At 48.2% G+C, this 15498-nt stretch overlaps 1 protein-coding gene across 7 annotated transcripts in view; it reads left to right on the top strand.

Moving 5' to 3' along the window:
* The first annotated feature begins 6273 nt into the window (after positions 1-6273).
* DYSF (dysferlin) overlaps positions 6274-15498 on the top strand; it is a 247256-nt gene continuing 238031 nt past the window's right edge. For all 7 annotated transcript variants that reach the window (XM_004369223.1, XM_004369219.1, XM_004369221.1 and 4 more), the window contains exon 1: positions 6274-6712. In XM_004369223.1, coding sequence (XP_004369280.1) covers positions 6625-6712 — 88 coding nt within the window. In that variant the 5' untranslated portion in view covers positions 6274-6624. The remainder of the gene's footprint in view (positions 6713-15498) is intronic.

Below are 15498 nucleotides of genomic sequence, written 5' to 3'. Positions count from 1 at the left end.
TCAACAGGGTCTCTTGCTTCTCCCCAGTGAAATTAACTTTTACTCCCTACTTGGGACCCTTCTCTAAAACTTGAATCTGGCAAATGCCTGCCACACGTAGGGCACCCTTTAAATGGTGGTTAAATGAATGAATGAATGAATCAATCAATCAATCAACCACTCCATCCAAGCTAAAGATTTTCCCCCACGTAACATGTAATGGCCAGGTTCTGCATCAAGCAACTTGATTACTCCATCTGCTGTACAGAATTTTTCTCCTTTTCCCTCCCAGTTCTGTATTACTTTCTCTCCATCCCCACTTCCACTGCTTTGGTCTAAGACACCATCATCCCTTGCCTTGTCAAAGAGTAAAAAACTTCGGACTCTGTTAAGTAAAAGCAAAGAGGTTTATTAAAGGTAAAATACAGTTTAAACTGAGGATATGTTAGATCTCACAGAATGAAATCAAATGCTCCAAAAAGTTACAGTCATTTATGCAATATTTATACTGTCAAACCAGGAACAAACAGCATAATATTTTGATTGGTGCTTGGTGAGGCAAGATAGTCGAGGGCGGGATATCTGGAAATGAAGAAGCTTCTGTGATTTGTTTAAAGGCTAGGTGTGGGTTTTGTTTTAACAGGTGGTAAAGATTAGCCTGTTTAAGGTAAAGTTTTTTTTTTTTTTTGAGAACATTTTACATAATGGGTTTGGTTAGCTCCCTGCTCCTGATTTCACGTGATGTACTTTTGACTTTGGTAGCCTAGTTACGGCTTATAAGAAAGCAGTATGTGCTCAAACATTATGTTGTTGTTGTTAGATGCTTTCGAGTCGGTTCTGACTCATACAACAGAGCAAAACACTGCCGGATCCTGTGCCATCCTCACAATCATTGCTTTGTTTGAGCCCATTGTTGCAGCCACTGTGTCAATCCATCTTGAGGAGGCTTTTCTTTTTAGCTGATCCTCTACTAAGCATGATGCCCTTCTCCAGGGACTGGTCCCTCTTGATAACATGTCCAAAGTATGTGAGATGTAGTCTCACCATCCTTGCTTCTAAGGAGTATTCTGGCTGTACTTCTTCCAAGACAGATTTGTTCATTCTTCTGGCAGTCCATGGTATATTCAATATTCTTTTCCAACACCATAACTAAAAGGCATCAATTCTTCTTCGGTTTTCCTTATTCATTGTCCAGTTTTTGCATGCACATGAGGGGACTGAAAATACCATGGCTTGGGTGAAGCACACCTTAGTCCACAAAGTGACATCTTTGCTTTTTAACACTTTAAAGAGGTCTTTTGCAGCAGATTGACCCAATGCAATACGTTGTTTGACTTCTTGAATGCTGCTTCCATGGGTGTTGACTGTGGATCCAAGTAAAATGAAATCCTTGATAACTTTAATCTTTTCTCCATTTATCATGATGTTGTTTATTGGTCCAGTTGTGAGAATTTTTGTTTTCTTTATGTTGAGGTGTAATCCATACTGAAAGCTGTAGTCTTTGATCTTCATCAGTAAGTGCTTCAAGTCCTCTTTGCTTTCAGCAAGCAAGGTTGTGACATCTGCATACTGCAGTTTGTTAATGAGTCTTCCTCCAATCCTGATGCTGTGCTCTTCTTCATATAGTCCAGTTTCTCAGATTATTTGCTCAGCAAAAAGCATGGTGAAAGGATACAACCCTGAAGCACATCTTTCCTGATTTTAAGCCACTAAGTATCCCCTTGTTCTGTTCAAACGACTGCCTCTCGACATATGAACAGGTTCTGCATGAGCACAATTAAGTGTTCTGGAATTTCCATTCTTCGCAATGTTATCCATAATTTGTTATTGATCCACACAGTGGAATGTCCTTGCATAGTCAATAAAACACGGGTAAACATCTTTCTGGTATTCTTTGCTTTCAGCCAAGATCCATCTTACATCAGTAATGATATCTCTCGTACCACATCCTCTTCTGAATCCTGCCTTAATTTCTGGTGGTTCTATGTCAATGTGCTGCTGCACCCGTTTTTGAATTATCTTCAGCATAATTTTACTTGCGTGTGATATTAATGATATTGTTCGATAATTTCCACATTCTGTTGGATCACCTTTCTTTGGAATGGGCACAAATATGGATCTCTTCCAGACGGTTGGCCAGGTAACGTCTTCCAAATTTCTTGGCATAGATGAGTGAGAGCTTCCAGTGTTGCATCTGTTTGTTGAAACATTTCAGTTGATACTCTGTCAATTCCTGGACCCTTGTTTTTTCCCAATGCCTTCAGTGCAGCTTGGACTTCTTTCTTCAATGCTACCTCCTGAAATGGTTGAACATTGACCAATTCTTTTTGATACAGTGACTCTGTGTATTCTTTCCATCTTCTTTGGATGCTTGCTGCGTGGTTCAATATTTTGTCCATAGAATCCTTCAATATTGCAACTCGAGGCTTGATTTTTTTCTTCAGTTCTTTCAACTTGAGAAATGTGAGCATGTCCTTCATTTTTGATTTTCTAACTCCAGGTCTTTGTGCATTTCATTATAATACTTTACTTTGTCTTCTCGAGCCACCCTTTGAAAACTTTTGTTCAGCTCTTTTACTTCATCGTTTTTTTCCTTTTGCTTTAGTTACTCTATGTTCAAGCACAAGTTTCAGAGTCTCTGCTGACATCCATTTTGGTCTTTTCTTTCTTTCCTATTTTTTTAATGACATTTGCTTTCTTCATGTATGATACCCTTGATGTCATCCCACAACTCGTCTGGTCTTTGGTCATTAATGTTCAGTGCGTCAAATCTATTCTTGAGATGGTCTCTAAATTCAGGTGGGATATACTCCAAGTTGTACTTTGGCTGTTGTGGACTTGTTTTAATTTTCTTCAGCTTCAACATGAACTTGCATATGAGCAACTGATGGTCTATTTTGCAGTAGGTCCCTGGCCTTATTCTAACTGATGATACTGAGCTTCTCCATCATCTCTTTCCACAGATGTAGTCAATTTGATTCCTGTGTATTCAGTTCGGTGAGGTCCATGTGTATAGTCGCCATTTATGTTGAAGAAAGGTATTTCCAATGAATAAGTCATTGGTCTTGCAAAATTGTATTATGAGATCTTCTGCATCATTACTATCACCGAGGCCATATTTTCCAACTACCTATCCTTCTTCTTTGTTTCCAGCTTTCACATTCCAAATACTAGTAACTGTCACTGCATCTTGATTGCATGTTTGATCAATTTCAGACTGCAGAAGTTGGTAAAAGTCTTCAATTTCTTCATCTTTGGCATTAGTGGTTGGTGAGTAAATTTGAATAATAGTCATATTAACTGGTCTTCCTTGTGGACGTATGAATATTATGCTATCACTGACATCGTTGTACTTCAGGATAGATCTTGAAATGTTCTTTTTGATGAATGCAACACAATTCCTCTTCAGTTTGTCTTTCCTGGCATAGTAGACCATATGATTGTCTGATTCAAAATGGTCAATACCAGTCCATTTCAGCTCAGTAATGCCTAGGATCTTTATGAGTTCCATTTCATTTTTGATGACTTTCAATTTTCCTTGATTCATACTCCATACATTCCATGTTCCAATTATTAATGGATGTTTACAGCTGTTTCTTCTCCTTTTGAGTCATGCCACATCAGCAAATGAAGGTCCCGAAAGCTTTACTCCATCCACGTCATTAAGGTCAACTCTACCTTGAGGAGGCAGTTCCTCCCCAGTAGTATTTTGAGTGCTTTCCAACCTGAGGGGCTCGTCTTCTGGCACTATATCAAACAATGTTCCACTGCTGTTCATAAAGTTTTCATTGGCCAATTATTTTTAGAAGTAGAAGTCCAGGTCCTTCTTCCTAGTCTGTCTTAGTCTGGAAGCTCTGCCGAAACTTGTCCACCATGGGTGACCCTGTGGTATTTGAAATACCAGTGACATAGCTTCCAGCATCACAACAACACGCAAGCCACCACAAGATAACAAACTGGCAGACGAGTGTTGGTCAAACATTATAAAGAATAGAAAAATAGAAAGCTTGCTAAGACAATTGCAAGATTAGTGAGCCATGATTGTAAGACTTCTGGAGTCTTAGAAACAGGACATGATCATTAATCTATGGTTTTCTGAAAGAAGAAGTTTTAAGGGTTTTAGTGAGCCTGATTACCTGAATACAATTCTGTGAAACTAGATGAGCTCCTTCTTCGTTACAGTTTCAGGAGAAAAACATTTTCTTGGTGTTTCGGTAGCCTATACAAAGGTTAACTGTTGTTAAGGAAAAAAGCAGGACAAGCAAAATGGGGTCTTAAAAGACACAAGATGGAATCGGGCTTAAACGTGAGCCAACCCCCATCAGAAGTACCAGGCACTCTGATTTTAAATCCCTTTCACAGCCTTAACCCTCTGCTATACCTTCACCTGGTCTCTTCCCCTCCACTTTGACTCCTTGCACTTCATTCTTCAAAAAGCAGCCAGAGAGGTCTTTGAAAGTACGTCTGATCCTGTCAGTCCTCTGGAGTTAGCAGGCTTTAGGCAGCTTCCCACAGGCTTTGCATGGTCCTTACCTCCTCCAAGACCCCCCTTCCCCCCTCAACACTCCATTCATGCTGGTCTTCTCTCACATCCTCACCACTCTCCCCCTCTCCCCACAGGGGCCTTCGCCAAGAGCATTCCCTTCCTTCTTTTTGGAACACTCTTCATCCTCCACCTCCACCTCAGCCTTGCTCAGTGAACTCCTAACTGGCCTTCAGATCTTCAAATAGCTCTCACTGCACTCAGGACACAGTGGTTAAGAGCTAAGGTTGCTAATCAAAAGGTTGGCAGTTTGAATCCACCAGCAGTTCTACTCTGTCCTATAGGGTCACTATGAGTCAGAATTGACTTGACGGCAATGGGTTTGGTTTTGTTTTGGCCCTCAGGACTAGATGAGGTCTCCTTGCTATCTGTTCTCACATTGCCCCACACTCTGTCTTTTATGGCACTTACAGATTTGTAGTGGTGTATGATTTGCTTGATTCTTTGATAAATGTCCACTTCCTCCACTGAAATGGACTCACTGAACAGGTCACTTCTGCTCATCATTGTGTCTACATCACTGAGGACAGTAGCAGGCATTTCATAGGACTCCATATGTATCTGTTGAATGAATGGTTGAATTTCAACGCCCCCTCCTCCACAACTCCCCCACTGGTACCGTGCTAAAGGCAAAGAAAAAGGGACAGAATTTGCTGCAGAAGGACGATTAAGTGACCACAGGAAATGTTTGTTACCCTGACCTCGAAATTACAGTCGGTCGGGGGAGTGTTGGTCCCTCCTAGTCCCTCATTATAGGGCAAAACCCGCCCCCCGTTAGCAGCTGACCCTTCCTGTCTTGGAAGTGTCGGCTGCCCCACAACGTCTGTAGTGTGAAGTTTGCTGACAGCTGTGCACCCATCCAACTGGCCCTCTTTAGAAGGTGAGTCACACTGCTGCTGGGAGTGTGGATCTACACGGCTCCCGGAAAGCAGTTTAGCAATAGGTACTAGAACCTAAAAAAGTCATGTCCTGTGACCTAAGAATTCCAATGCTGGGAATTCAATCTGAAGCACTAGCAGAGGAGGGATCAAGATGGGTTTATATCCCAGCAAAAAACTGAGAAAAGTGTGTAACACAGGAGAACACGTTGTGAATCTAGTACATCCATATGATGGCAAATTATGTAGCCATTGAAAAGCTTGTTTATGAAGAATTTTTAATGCTTCAAGAAAGTATTACATGAAGAAAGCAGAATACAAAACTGCATATACTCTCTAATCTCAGGTGTATAATAAATACGGTAGTTTACAGGCTTATATGTACACACACACACACACACACGCACACACACACACACACGCAAACATTCTGATGAGATAACCGGATTAGTACATATCCAAATGTTAATACTGGTTTTCTTTTCAGAATCAGAAGTGTCTTTCTTTATGCTTTTGTGTTAAAATTATCATGTGTTGCTTTTGAGGGCGGAAAGTTTTTAAAGTAGCCGGCGCTGCCTGTCAGTGAAATTTCTCAGCCCTGGGCTTCTCCTCAGGAAAGCTGCGGCCCAACGCCCACTCCCCCACCCTCTTCTGGATCTAGCCTCCCAGGGCGGCCGGCTGGCTCCGGGATAGAGAGTGCGCGAATCCTGGCGACTGGAGGAGGCGCCGCGCTCGGCGGGAGGTGGAAGGTCCGGGAAGGGGCTGAGCTTCTAACTCCCCCCTCCAGGAGCGAGATCTGGGCTCTGCTGGGCGATCGGAGCCCTGGTCCAGTCCTGAGTCATTGCGGCCGCCGCCCAATACGCTGTTCCACGCCCAGGTGCAAAATGCCGTGTCATTGGGAGAGTTCGTGTCCGAAGCATTAAATTACAGCGCAGCGGAGCCCGGGTCGGACGGCGAGGGTGGAAGCCTCTGTTCTCCCAGCGCCGGCTAACAGGCAAGGTGAGCGCAGCCGGGGCGGGGACTGAGTCTAGCCCACGGGAGCAGCCCAGGGGTATCCTGCGCCCCTTTAAGAGCAGCAGCTGTGAACCACGAGCTGGTGATCCGAACCGGCTCGCTCCACCAGCGGGTCTCCAGTGAAGGGACCCACGAGCCGCGCCTCGGCCCTCCCAATCTTCCCCAGCCCTCTTCGCGTCCTGGGCGCACCGAACCCTCCCCGCGCCAGACATGCTGAGGGTCTTCATCCTCTACGCCGAGAACGTTCACACCCCGGACACTGACATCAGCGATGCCTACTGCTCCGCGGTGTTTGCAGGTAGGAGTAGCCCGCGATTCTGCCGGGTGGGTGCTTGGGGAGGGCAGAGTCGGAGAGGGGACGCCGCGGCTCCCCATCTTGGAGAGCACCTGGAGGTGAGAGACAAGAAGACTCTGTTGGCCCCGCCCGACTGCCCGTGAAGGTTGCAAAAACCTCCGCGGGGAGAGGAGACTCAGAGGGAAACTGAGGCTGCGAGAGAGATGTTGGCAGAGTGGCGCTTCTCCGGGGCCTGGAAGCTGAGCCCGAGTTGTGGCTAAGGTGGGACAGGAAGGGCCGGGACCAGAATCTCTCCTGTCCCCTCTTCTGGATCTCTCAAGAGATCTTTCCGCGCTGCGGGCCGCAAAGCACAGTACTGCAGGGCCCCCTCCTACCCCGGAAGGCCTGGACGTAGATCTATTTATAACCCAGCTCTCCTGCAGTCCCAGCCTGGGCCTGGCTGCTGTCCTCGTCTTTGCTGTTTCAGAGGCTGGAGTGGGAGGTGAGCGGCTGCTGGGGGTACTGGTCCCCGCCCCGCGTCTCCGGACCTCCCCTTGCTTTGGGCACGGGGGGGGGGGAAGTTAACAGCCCGGCACAGCTGTCACCAGCACCAACCTCTAGAGACACCCCCTCCTCCATCAGACTAGTGTCTTCGGGGTTGGAGGCAGTGGGATGGGGATATATGTGTGATATCTGGTCTCCCCCATCAGACTGAGCCCTTCCACAGGAAGATCTCCACACAGTCATGACTTGGCTTTTCCTCCAGGGGGCGAGGGCTGGGCCCTGTCTACTCCTCTGGGCCCCTCGGAGCGGAGCTCAGAGTCCACAGGGCTGGGTCTTTGGGTTTGGAGCCATACTGGGGGAGAAGGACCAGGGGAAAAGAGTTTGAGAGCCTGCCTACCCACCCACCCTGTGGGTTCCCTCTCAGCTTCCATTACCTGCCACTTTCCTCCTCCCAGAGACCTGACTTCTAATCTGTCCACATCCCAGGACTGTGCTCATCAAAAACAAACAAACAAAAAACTCGGTTGCTGTAGAGTTGATCTGACTCATGGAGACCCCACGTGACAGGGCAGAACTGCTCCATAGGGTCTTCTTGGCTGTAAACTTTACGGAAGCAGATCACAGGTCTTGCTAGGCCCCCATAAATCAGAGCATCTGCCGGTCCCTGGCTATCCAGTATAGAGGCTCCCTTTCAGTTCCATGAGCTTCGGGATGCACGTGTTCCCAGACGCCCATGTTCACATCTGCTCCCGGGCACATGCACACCTTTGAGTGCATGTGACACCTGGGATGTTCCAAGAAGTTGATGCTCAGAAAACTCAGGTGCATGTTGACACCAGCACACATAGATGTGTGCACAACAGGTATGCACACACTCCTGGGTGTGAGATCTGGGGGCTCCCTGTGTCCTTCTGAACTCGGGGCATGTGCTCTGTGGGGGTGTGGGAAGAAGCTATCTGTTGGACCAGGGCTGCCGAGTGGTCCCCTGGCCTGCAAGGCAGAGTGCACAAAAAGGAGGGTTGGGGAGGGGTATTCTGACTTCGCCTTTCCCCTAACATACTGCTTTGGCCTGTTTTAGACCAGCTTCCCATACTTGCCTCCGTAAATGAGCTTGATCAAGGTGTTGAGGGTGGGAAGCAGAGGGCATCGATGGGGATCCTCCGTGCTTCCTGTCTGCATCCTCAGCTTTGGGCAGGCCAGGCCAGTGGTTCACCTGCATGGCCTCGGAGTAGTAGCCTAGCTGAGAGCCCTGGGCTCTCCATTGCACAACTCCAGGCACCATTCACTCTGTAAATATTCCCTTGGCTGAGAGGATGAAGGATACTGTTGCTGGGAAGGGAAGGCCGGCACTCTGTGCGCTAAGCAGCTGCCTCCCACTCCAGCACCCCTCCCCCCATTCACAATCCCCCAGCCTGAGCGCCGAGGAGATTTGTGAATGGCGCCCTCTGGAGCTGGGCAGTGCCCAACAAGAAGTTGTCTGCAGCAGCCCTAACAGGGCCACCTTGTAGCCCCTGCCTCTGCTCTCAGGATTCTAGTCTCTCTGGTCTCCACTTAGCCTGAACCAGCTTTTCCTCCACCTTCTCTGACCACATCCCCCAGGTCCTTGTCCCCATACATATATACATTTGCCTCATACCTCATAATCCCCCCTCCTACCCAGAACCCTCAGAGGAGAAGGGAGAAAATGAATAATGAATGGGGAAGCACTTTCTAACCCCAGAAGTGCTTTACACACAGGAAGTGCCACTCGCGTCATTATTTCAGCTGGAGAGCTTGTCTGTGACCCAGTCTCCTGCACCGTCCATCCTCCACATTTACATGTCCTTGACATGCCCCTGTCGTCGTTGCTTACCCCCCATGTCTGGCATCTGTCCGCAGTCCTGCCCTATGCCAGCAGTCTGGCTCCTCTGGGTGGGCTTCCTCTCCCCCGGGGTCAGAGCTTGCTGTGGAGGAAGGAAGCACATTGTCTGCGCTGACCATGAGCCCCCCAAGCCTGGGGAGGGTGCTGGCTGGAATCCCTCCCCACTCCTCCAGTTATCTCTGCCACTGACAGATGGTCACCAGTCACGGGAGAATTACAGTCTCTCCCCTCCCCCAGCCCCTGGTCACATTCCACCTCCCGCATTAGCCAAGCTCTTAACCCATGTCCAAATTTGGCCTCTTTGCTGCATTCAGGTCTACTTACCCTCCTCCTCCCGGCCTGGGCCAGGCTGGTGAATGATTACACAGAAGACTCTGGTCTCTGGGACACAGTGCTCAAAGAAAAACACCCTTCTGGGAAGCCTTCCTTCAGCAGCTGGCCCTTCCTAGATCCTTTATATTTTTGTCTCATAAAGTCCCTCCTTTGGCTACAAGATTGTAATTATTCCATAATGGTAACTCACAGCTCCTCTGTACATGTATAAACTCATTTCATGGTCACAGCAGCTCCACGTGTCCAAATGGCAAGGATATTATCCCCTTTCCAAAATCAAACCTGTTGTGGTCGAGTCGATTCCGACTATAAGACAGAGTAGAACTACCCCATAGGATTTCTAAGGAGCAGCTGGTAGATTCCAACTGCAGCCCAGCTCTTAACCACTGCGCCACCAGTGCTCCATCCCCTTTTTACAGAGGAGGAAATAGGCCCAGAGAAGTGCAGGGTCTGGCCAAGCTTACGCAGTGGCCAAACACCCCTCTCTCCTCTCCCCCCTCAGCGCCCTCTCTTGCTCTTGGCATCCATGGCTGACAGATATGAAAGCGCTTTGGGAAGCATACCATGTGCTGCCCATACCCAGGGCACCCTGGGCCTGGGCCAGCTTGGGGGAGGGCTGTGCTTGGGTTCCCCAGCATGGGCTAAGTCAAAGTAGAGGGGACTAGGAGGTTGCACAGAGCTCAGCATAAGACAGTGACCAAAAGATGGAGGATCCTGACTTTTAAAAATGTGTATTTATCATCGGGAGAGGAAATGGATATTTACTAAGCACAAACAATGTGCCGTTCTCAGATGCTGTTTCTTTAAAACCCTACAACAAGCTTATGAAACAGATCTATTTAACTGATACGATGCTTACTCTGTGCCAAGTATTGTTCTAAATAGAACTCATTTAATATGGGCTATATCATGTTCCAGTTATAATGTGTACCAGGCGCTTATATATATATATATATATATACATACATAAAATTCATTTAATCCTCTTAGCAGCCCCATATGGTAGCAACTATTATCATCTCCAGAGCCCCTGGGTGGTGCAAGTGGTTAGGGCGCTTGGCTGCTAACAGAAAGGTTGGAGGTTTCAGTGCACCCAGAAGTGCCTCAGAAGAAAGGCCTGGCACTCCACTTCTGAAAAATCAACCACTGAAAACTCACAGTTCTTCTCTTACACACACGGGGTCACCATGAGTTGGAGTCGACTCGAAGGCAACTGGTGTATTTATTATCATCTCCATTTCACAGATGAGAAGACTAGGTACTAAAAAGTTAAGTAACTTGCCGAAGGCTGTACACCGCTAAGTATCAGAGTCAGGACTCAAGACCAAGCAGTCTGGCTCCAGAGTTCCCATGTTAAGTGTTCTGCTGTTTACCTCTTTTTTAGTTCTGATTTACCAGAGACAAGCAGTAAAAGGTGGAGGGACAGGATTTGACCCTGGGTCTGGCTCAGACCCAAGAGCCCAATCTCGGTCTGCCATGTTGACTCCTAACATCCTGTGAAGTCATACACATTGTCCTTGCTGCCACTCACTCCCCTGTACACCCAGGCGCAGACATCCTAGCCTCCCCCTCTGGCCTTGCAGGTACTTTCTGACCTCAGGAGGTGTCTTCCCTTCTGCATCACCTTCTCTATATCTCATGGGACTAGTCAGTCACCAGTTGGTCCAGGATGCTCCCTCTAGACAGTGCCTTCTGAGTACCTTCATGCCAGGCCACCTCACAGGCCTCTGACGGGACTGTGGTGACTGCTTTGGGTCTGATAAGCTGAGGCCAGGATGATGGGTCATGTGGCACTGGGGTGGGCAGCCTGCAGTGGGTGTGGCAGGCACTCTGGGGCCTCTGGGAAGGGGGTAGTGTAACCTGCAGGCCCCAAGCTCAGCTGGTCTGGTATGAAGGGAGGTTGGGTGGAGAGGTTCAGGTGGCAGATAGCTGACAGGCTTGGCTACACTCCATCGTGCTGAGGGCATCAAACAAGAGCAGAAAATGGTGGTGGCTAAGAGTATAGACTCTGGACCCAGACTGCCTGGGATTTTGGACTGTGAATCCCATCTCCGTCAGCTAAGAGCTGTGTGTCTTTGGGCAAGTCACTTAACTGCTCTGTGTCTCAGTTTCCTCACGTATAAAGTGTTAGTAATAACAGTACCTGCTTCTGAGGGGGTGGTTCTGAAGAGTTTGTGTTAATCCGCATAAAGCACTTTGAATAGTGCCTGGCATTTAATAAATGTTAACTGTAATTATTATTCCAGGCCTAAGAAATCATTGCACACACCTCAGAAGCCTTTTCAAGCTCTCTCTCTCTCTTTTCTTTTGCCTGAGCAGTTCTATCATCAGCTCTGTTTGTCCATCCACTGTCCTACCAGGCTAGGCACAACCGGCTGGGTAATGGGTGGCCATCCCCTCTGCTCCCAGGGATGCTGGTCCTGTGTCCTCTGACTTCCCCTCCTGGAGCAGCCCCTTCTGAGCTGAAGGCAGTTGTCCTGATGGCTGGTGGCTGGCTGTGGTCCTCATAATGGTGCTACATCTTTCTTGGAACATATATTCCTCTGGTGACTCCCTTCTCAGTCCCTCTCCCCAGGCCAGACTCTCTCTTTCTCTTCTACCTGCATACTAGTCTCTTTCCAGATTGATGCATTAGAATGCAGTGCTAGCAGGAAGAGCACTAACATCTATTGCACACTTACTGTGTGCCAGCCAGGCACTCTGCTGGAGGCGCTAGTGTTTTGTTCAATCCTCCCAACACCTCTGTGAAGTATCATTCTCTTGATTCCACAGAAGCGAAAACAGACTCTGAAAGGTCAAGTCACATGCCTGAGATCACACAGCCAGAAAAGGTGGAGATGGATTGGAAGCCCAGGACTGTCTGATTGTTTCCACTGTGGGAGGGTTCTTTCCCACAGTCACTGTGATCATGACTGTAGCTGGAATCACTGCTGCATATACGTTCTTACACTCTTGATGGCCACACAGATGCCATCATTTTCCATTGGTTGGACTGCAGTATCCATGGGACACACAGAGTCTTAAATAAATGTGAGGACAGAGGGAAGAAGGCTGCATGGAATCATCCATACTCCTGGAAGATTCTGGGCTAAGGAACCCTATAAACTCACATACGGAGTGTCCATGTCAAGCTTGGTGTCCGTGGGCACAGAGGCAAGGCTTGTTTACTTCCTGGACACCCCGTGTTCTGGCCTTGGAAAAAACCAAAGCTCCCAGACAACATTAGGACAACTGAACCAGAGGAAGTGAGCTGGCCCAATTCCAACAGTAAAAAGGGGCCCCCTGTTAGAAGCACCCTCTTCCCCACTGTCAGGGAGGTACAACCACAAACATGACAGAGAGGACTGTCTCACATGGTTACAAACTCACATGCCTACAGGAGCCTGACAGGGGATATAACTAAGAAGAGAGGGCCAGCGGGAAGAGCATACGTGCATGTTGGATGAGTGGTGGCCACTGGGGTGAGCCGAGAGGACATGCCTGGTCTAGAGTGCCAGATGATCAGTGTTGGGGAGAAAATTGGGGCCTCATGGGACAGCTTGTCTGATTTTTCAAGACAGCCTGTAAATTCAGATTTGTATGGCAAATCTAACAATTAAGGTCTTATTTTGTTATAAAACATTGTATTGGCCAAAACCAGTACATCTGCAGGTGGGATGTGTCCTGTGGAATGCACGGTGTCTCACTTAATCGTGGAGGCCTTGGTCCTAGGCTCTCAGGAGAATGAGTGGCCGGCCTCCGCTCACGTGGACTCGTCAGTCAGCACCTATCAGTGACTACACCAGTAGGGGACATGGGGGAGGTGATGTAACTAAGACATACCCGTATCTGTTGCTGTCCAGTCGATTCTGACTCATAGTGACCCTATAGGACAAAGTGGAACTGCCCCATAGGGTTTCCAACGAGCAGCTGGTGGATTTGAACTACCAACCTGTTGGTTAGCAGCTGAGTTGTTAACCACTGCACCACCAGGGCTTCAGCTAAGACATAATTTACCTCTATTGACCCTGAAAAGTCATTGCAGTAAACATGAACTCTACGTAAAAACTGGACTTGCTATGCAAACATAGCTTCCAAACAGGATCCCTCACTTCTTCTGACCAAACTGTGGCTCCTAAGCCAGCTTGATCTCCTTCAGAGTGGGGCTGTAGTCGCCTGGGGTGCCAAGAAGCTGCCATCACCCACTGCCTCAGGTAGGATGCAGACCTGACTCTGCTTGTAATGAGCCCTAACTAACGGCGGTGTGAGCATGATATCCGCACACACTCACATAACAGTTGAGGAGTAGGCAGTCCCGGCTGGTAAGGTTCCAAACCACTAGGCTGCCTAGGATCCCAGATCCTTCTGTCTTGTTGCTCTGCTATCCCTAGGGGGCACCATTGACAACATGTTCTGAGGTGGCTCACCATCACAATCTATGTTCCAGCCAGTGGGAAAAGGGACATGTGGAGGCATGCCCTTTCCCTTTAAGGACATAACCAGGCAGTCACATATCCCGTTGGTCATCCCTTGGTCTCATGGCCACATCTAGCTGTGAGGGAGGCTGGGAAATGCAGTCTTATCCACATGACCAGATAAAAATTCTACTTCTACGGAAGAAGAGGAGAACACATATGGGGGCAAGGTGAAGTCTCAGTCACACTCTCTATTCATTAGAGCTTCATTCCTGAGACAAGTCTCCTTGGGAGGAAGCCCCGTTGTTACTGGGTTCCAGTATGAGGTCTCCAAGGGAACAGTTAAATGTCTGTTTAGGGAGAAGTCCTGGGCAGTGAACAGCAGCGAGGCCAGGGAAGTTGGAGGTTGGGTGAGAAAGAGGCCTCGGGAAGTGTGCAGGGATCAGGCCACCAGCTGTTGCTTTTCTGGTTTGCAGAACAGGTGTGTGGATCCACTGTTCCTTGGATACAAGCCAAGTGTTTGTGAAAGTCCCTGGGAATGTTCCTCTGGAAATGCTAGATAACCCCCGGGTAGATTTCCTGTGCTGACTCTGATGGACCGGGGCAGGGACTGGGGCAGGATGGGGTGTGGGTAGGGGGAAGGAGCAAAGCCACGAAATCATTGTGACAATTAAAAATAATATCCAAAATTTCCCCTAGGGGGCAGTACTATCCTCTTTGAGAACCACTGGCTTAGACTCATCATGGGGTGGAGCGGACATTAGGGAGCTAAGTTCAGTGTCCACTACACAGCTCCAAGCTAGCTCTGGGCATACCTGGGTGACTAAGACAGCCTCAGTTTCTCCCCTCATTGACTGACTCCATAGTCTAGCTAGGGAGGTAGACATTAAGTAAGTAATTACACAAATTGTTATGCATCGTAGTTTTGATGTGTGCTGAGAAGTATTGTGGAGCCCTGGTGTCACAGTGGTTAAGAGCTCAGCTGCTAACCAAACGGTCGGCAGTTCGAACCCTTGGAAACACTATGGGGCAGTTCTACTCTGTCCTATAGCGTACCTAAGAGTTGGAAACCACTTGATGGCCATGGAAGAAGTATTGCTATGTGGCTATTTGCCAGAGGGACCTGAACTAGACTGGGAGGTCAGGGATGGCTTCCCTGGGGAAGTGGTGTTAAAATTGAGGCATGAAGGATGAATGGAGGTGGCCCTGCAAAGAGGGAAGGGAAGACAGTTGCAGACGGAGGGGATAGCAGAGCTTGGAGTTGGGAGGAAGCTGGGCATGTTCCAGGAACTGAGAAGACACTGGAGCTGGAGCTCAGAGAGCCAGGGGGTGAGAGGCCTTACCTGTGGGCCAAGGTAAGGGACCAGGGTTTATTCCAGAGCATAGGAGGCCTTTCAGGGGTTTCCAACAGGGGAAACTGATCATATCATATTGTATAAAACAAATATGATCAGCTCATATTTGTTTTAAGATCAACTGGCTACAGCATAGATAATAGACCAGAGTGGAGCAGAGTGACTGTGAGGTGACCACCTGGAAGGTCCCACAGTGGCCCAGGCAGGAGATGGTGGTGGTAAGACTAGAAGAGGCATTTGGATGCTGTGGGCACATAGAGACAAGCCTCCTTGGGAGGAAGCCCCATTGACCCAAAGTCATGGGTGTCAGTAAGCATGATTTAGGCTGCAAGTAACCAAAATCCTGGCTCAAATAGAGTTAAA

The sequence above is a fragment of the Trichechus manatus genome, unplaced genomic scaffold (assembly GCF_000243295.1).
Source record: "Trichechus manatus latirostris isolate Lorelei unplaced genomic scaffold, TriManLat1.0 scaffold00004, whole genome shotgun sequence".
In the NCBI taxonomy this organism is placed as follows: domain Eukaryota; kingdom Metazoa; phylum Chordata; class Mammalia; order Sirenia; family Trichechidae; genus Trichechus; species Trichechus manatus.
The sequence above is the reverse complement of the archived record's forward strand: the minus strand, read 5'-3'. Positions and strand labels throughout refer to the sequence as shown.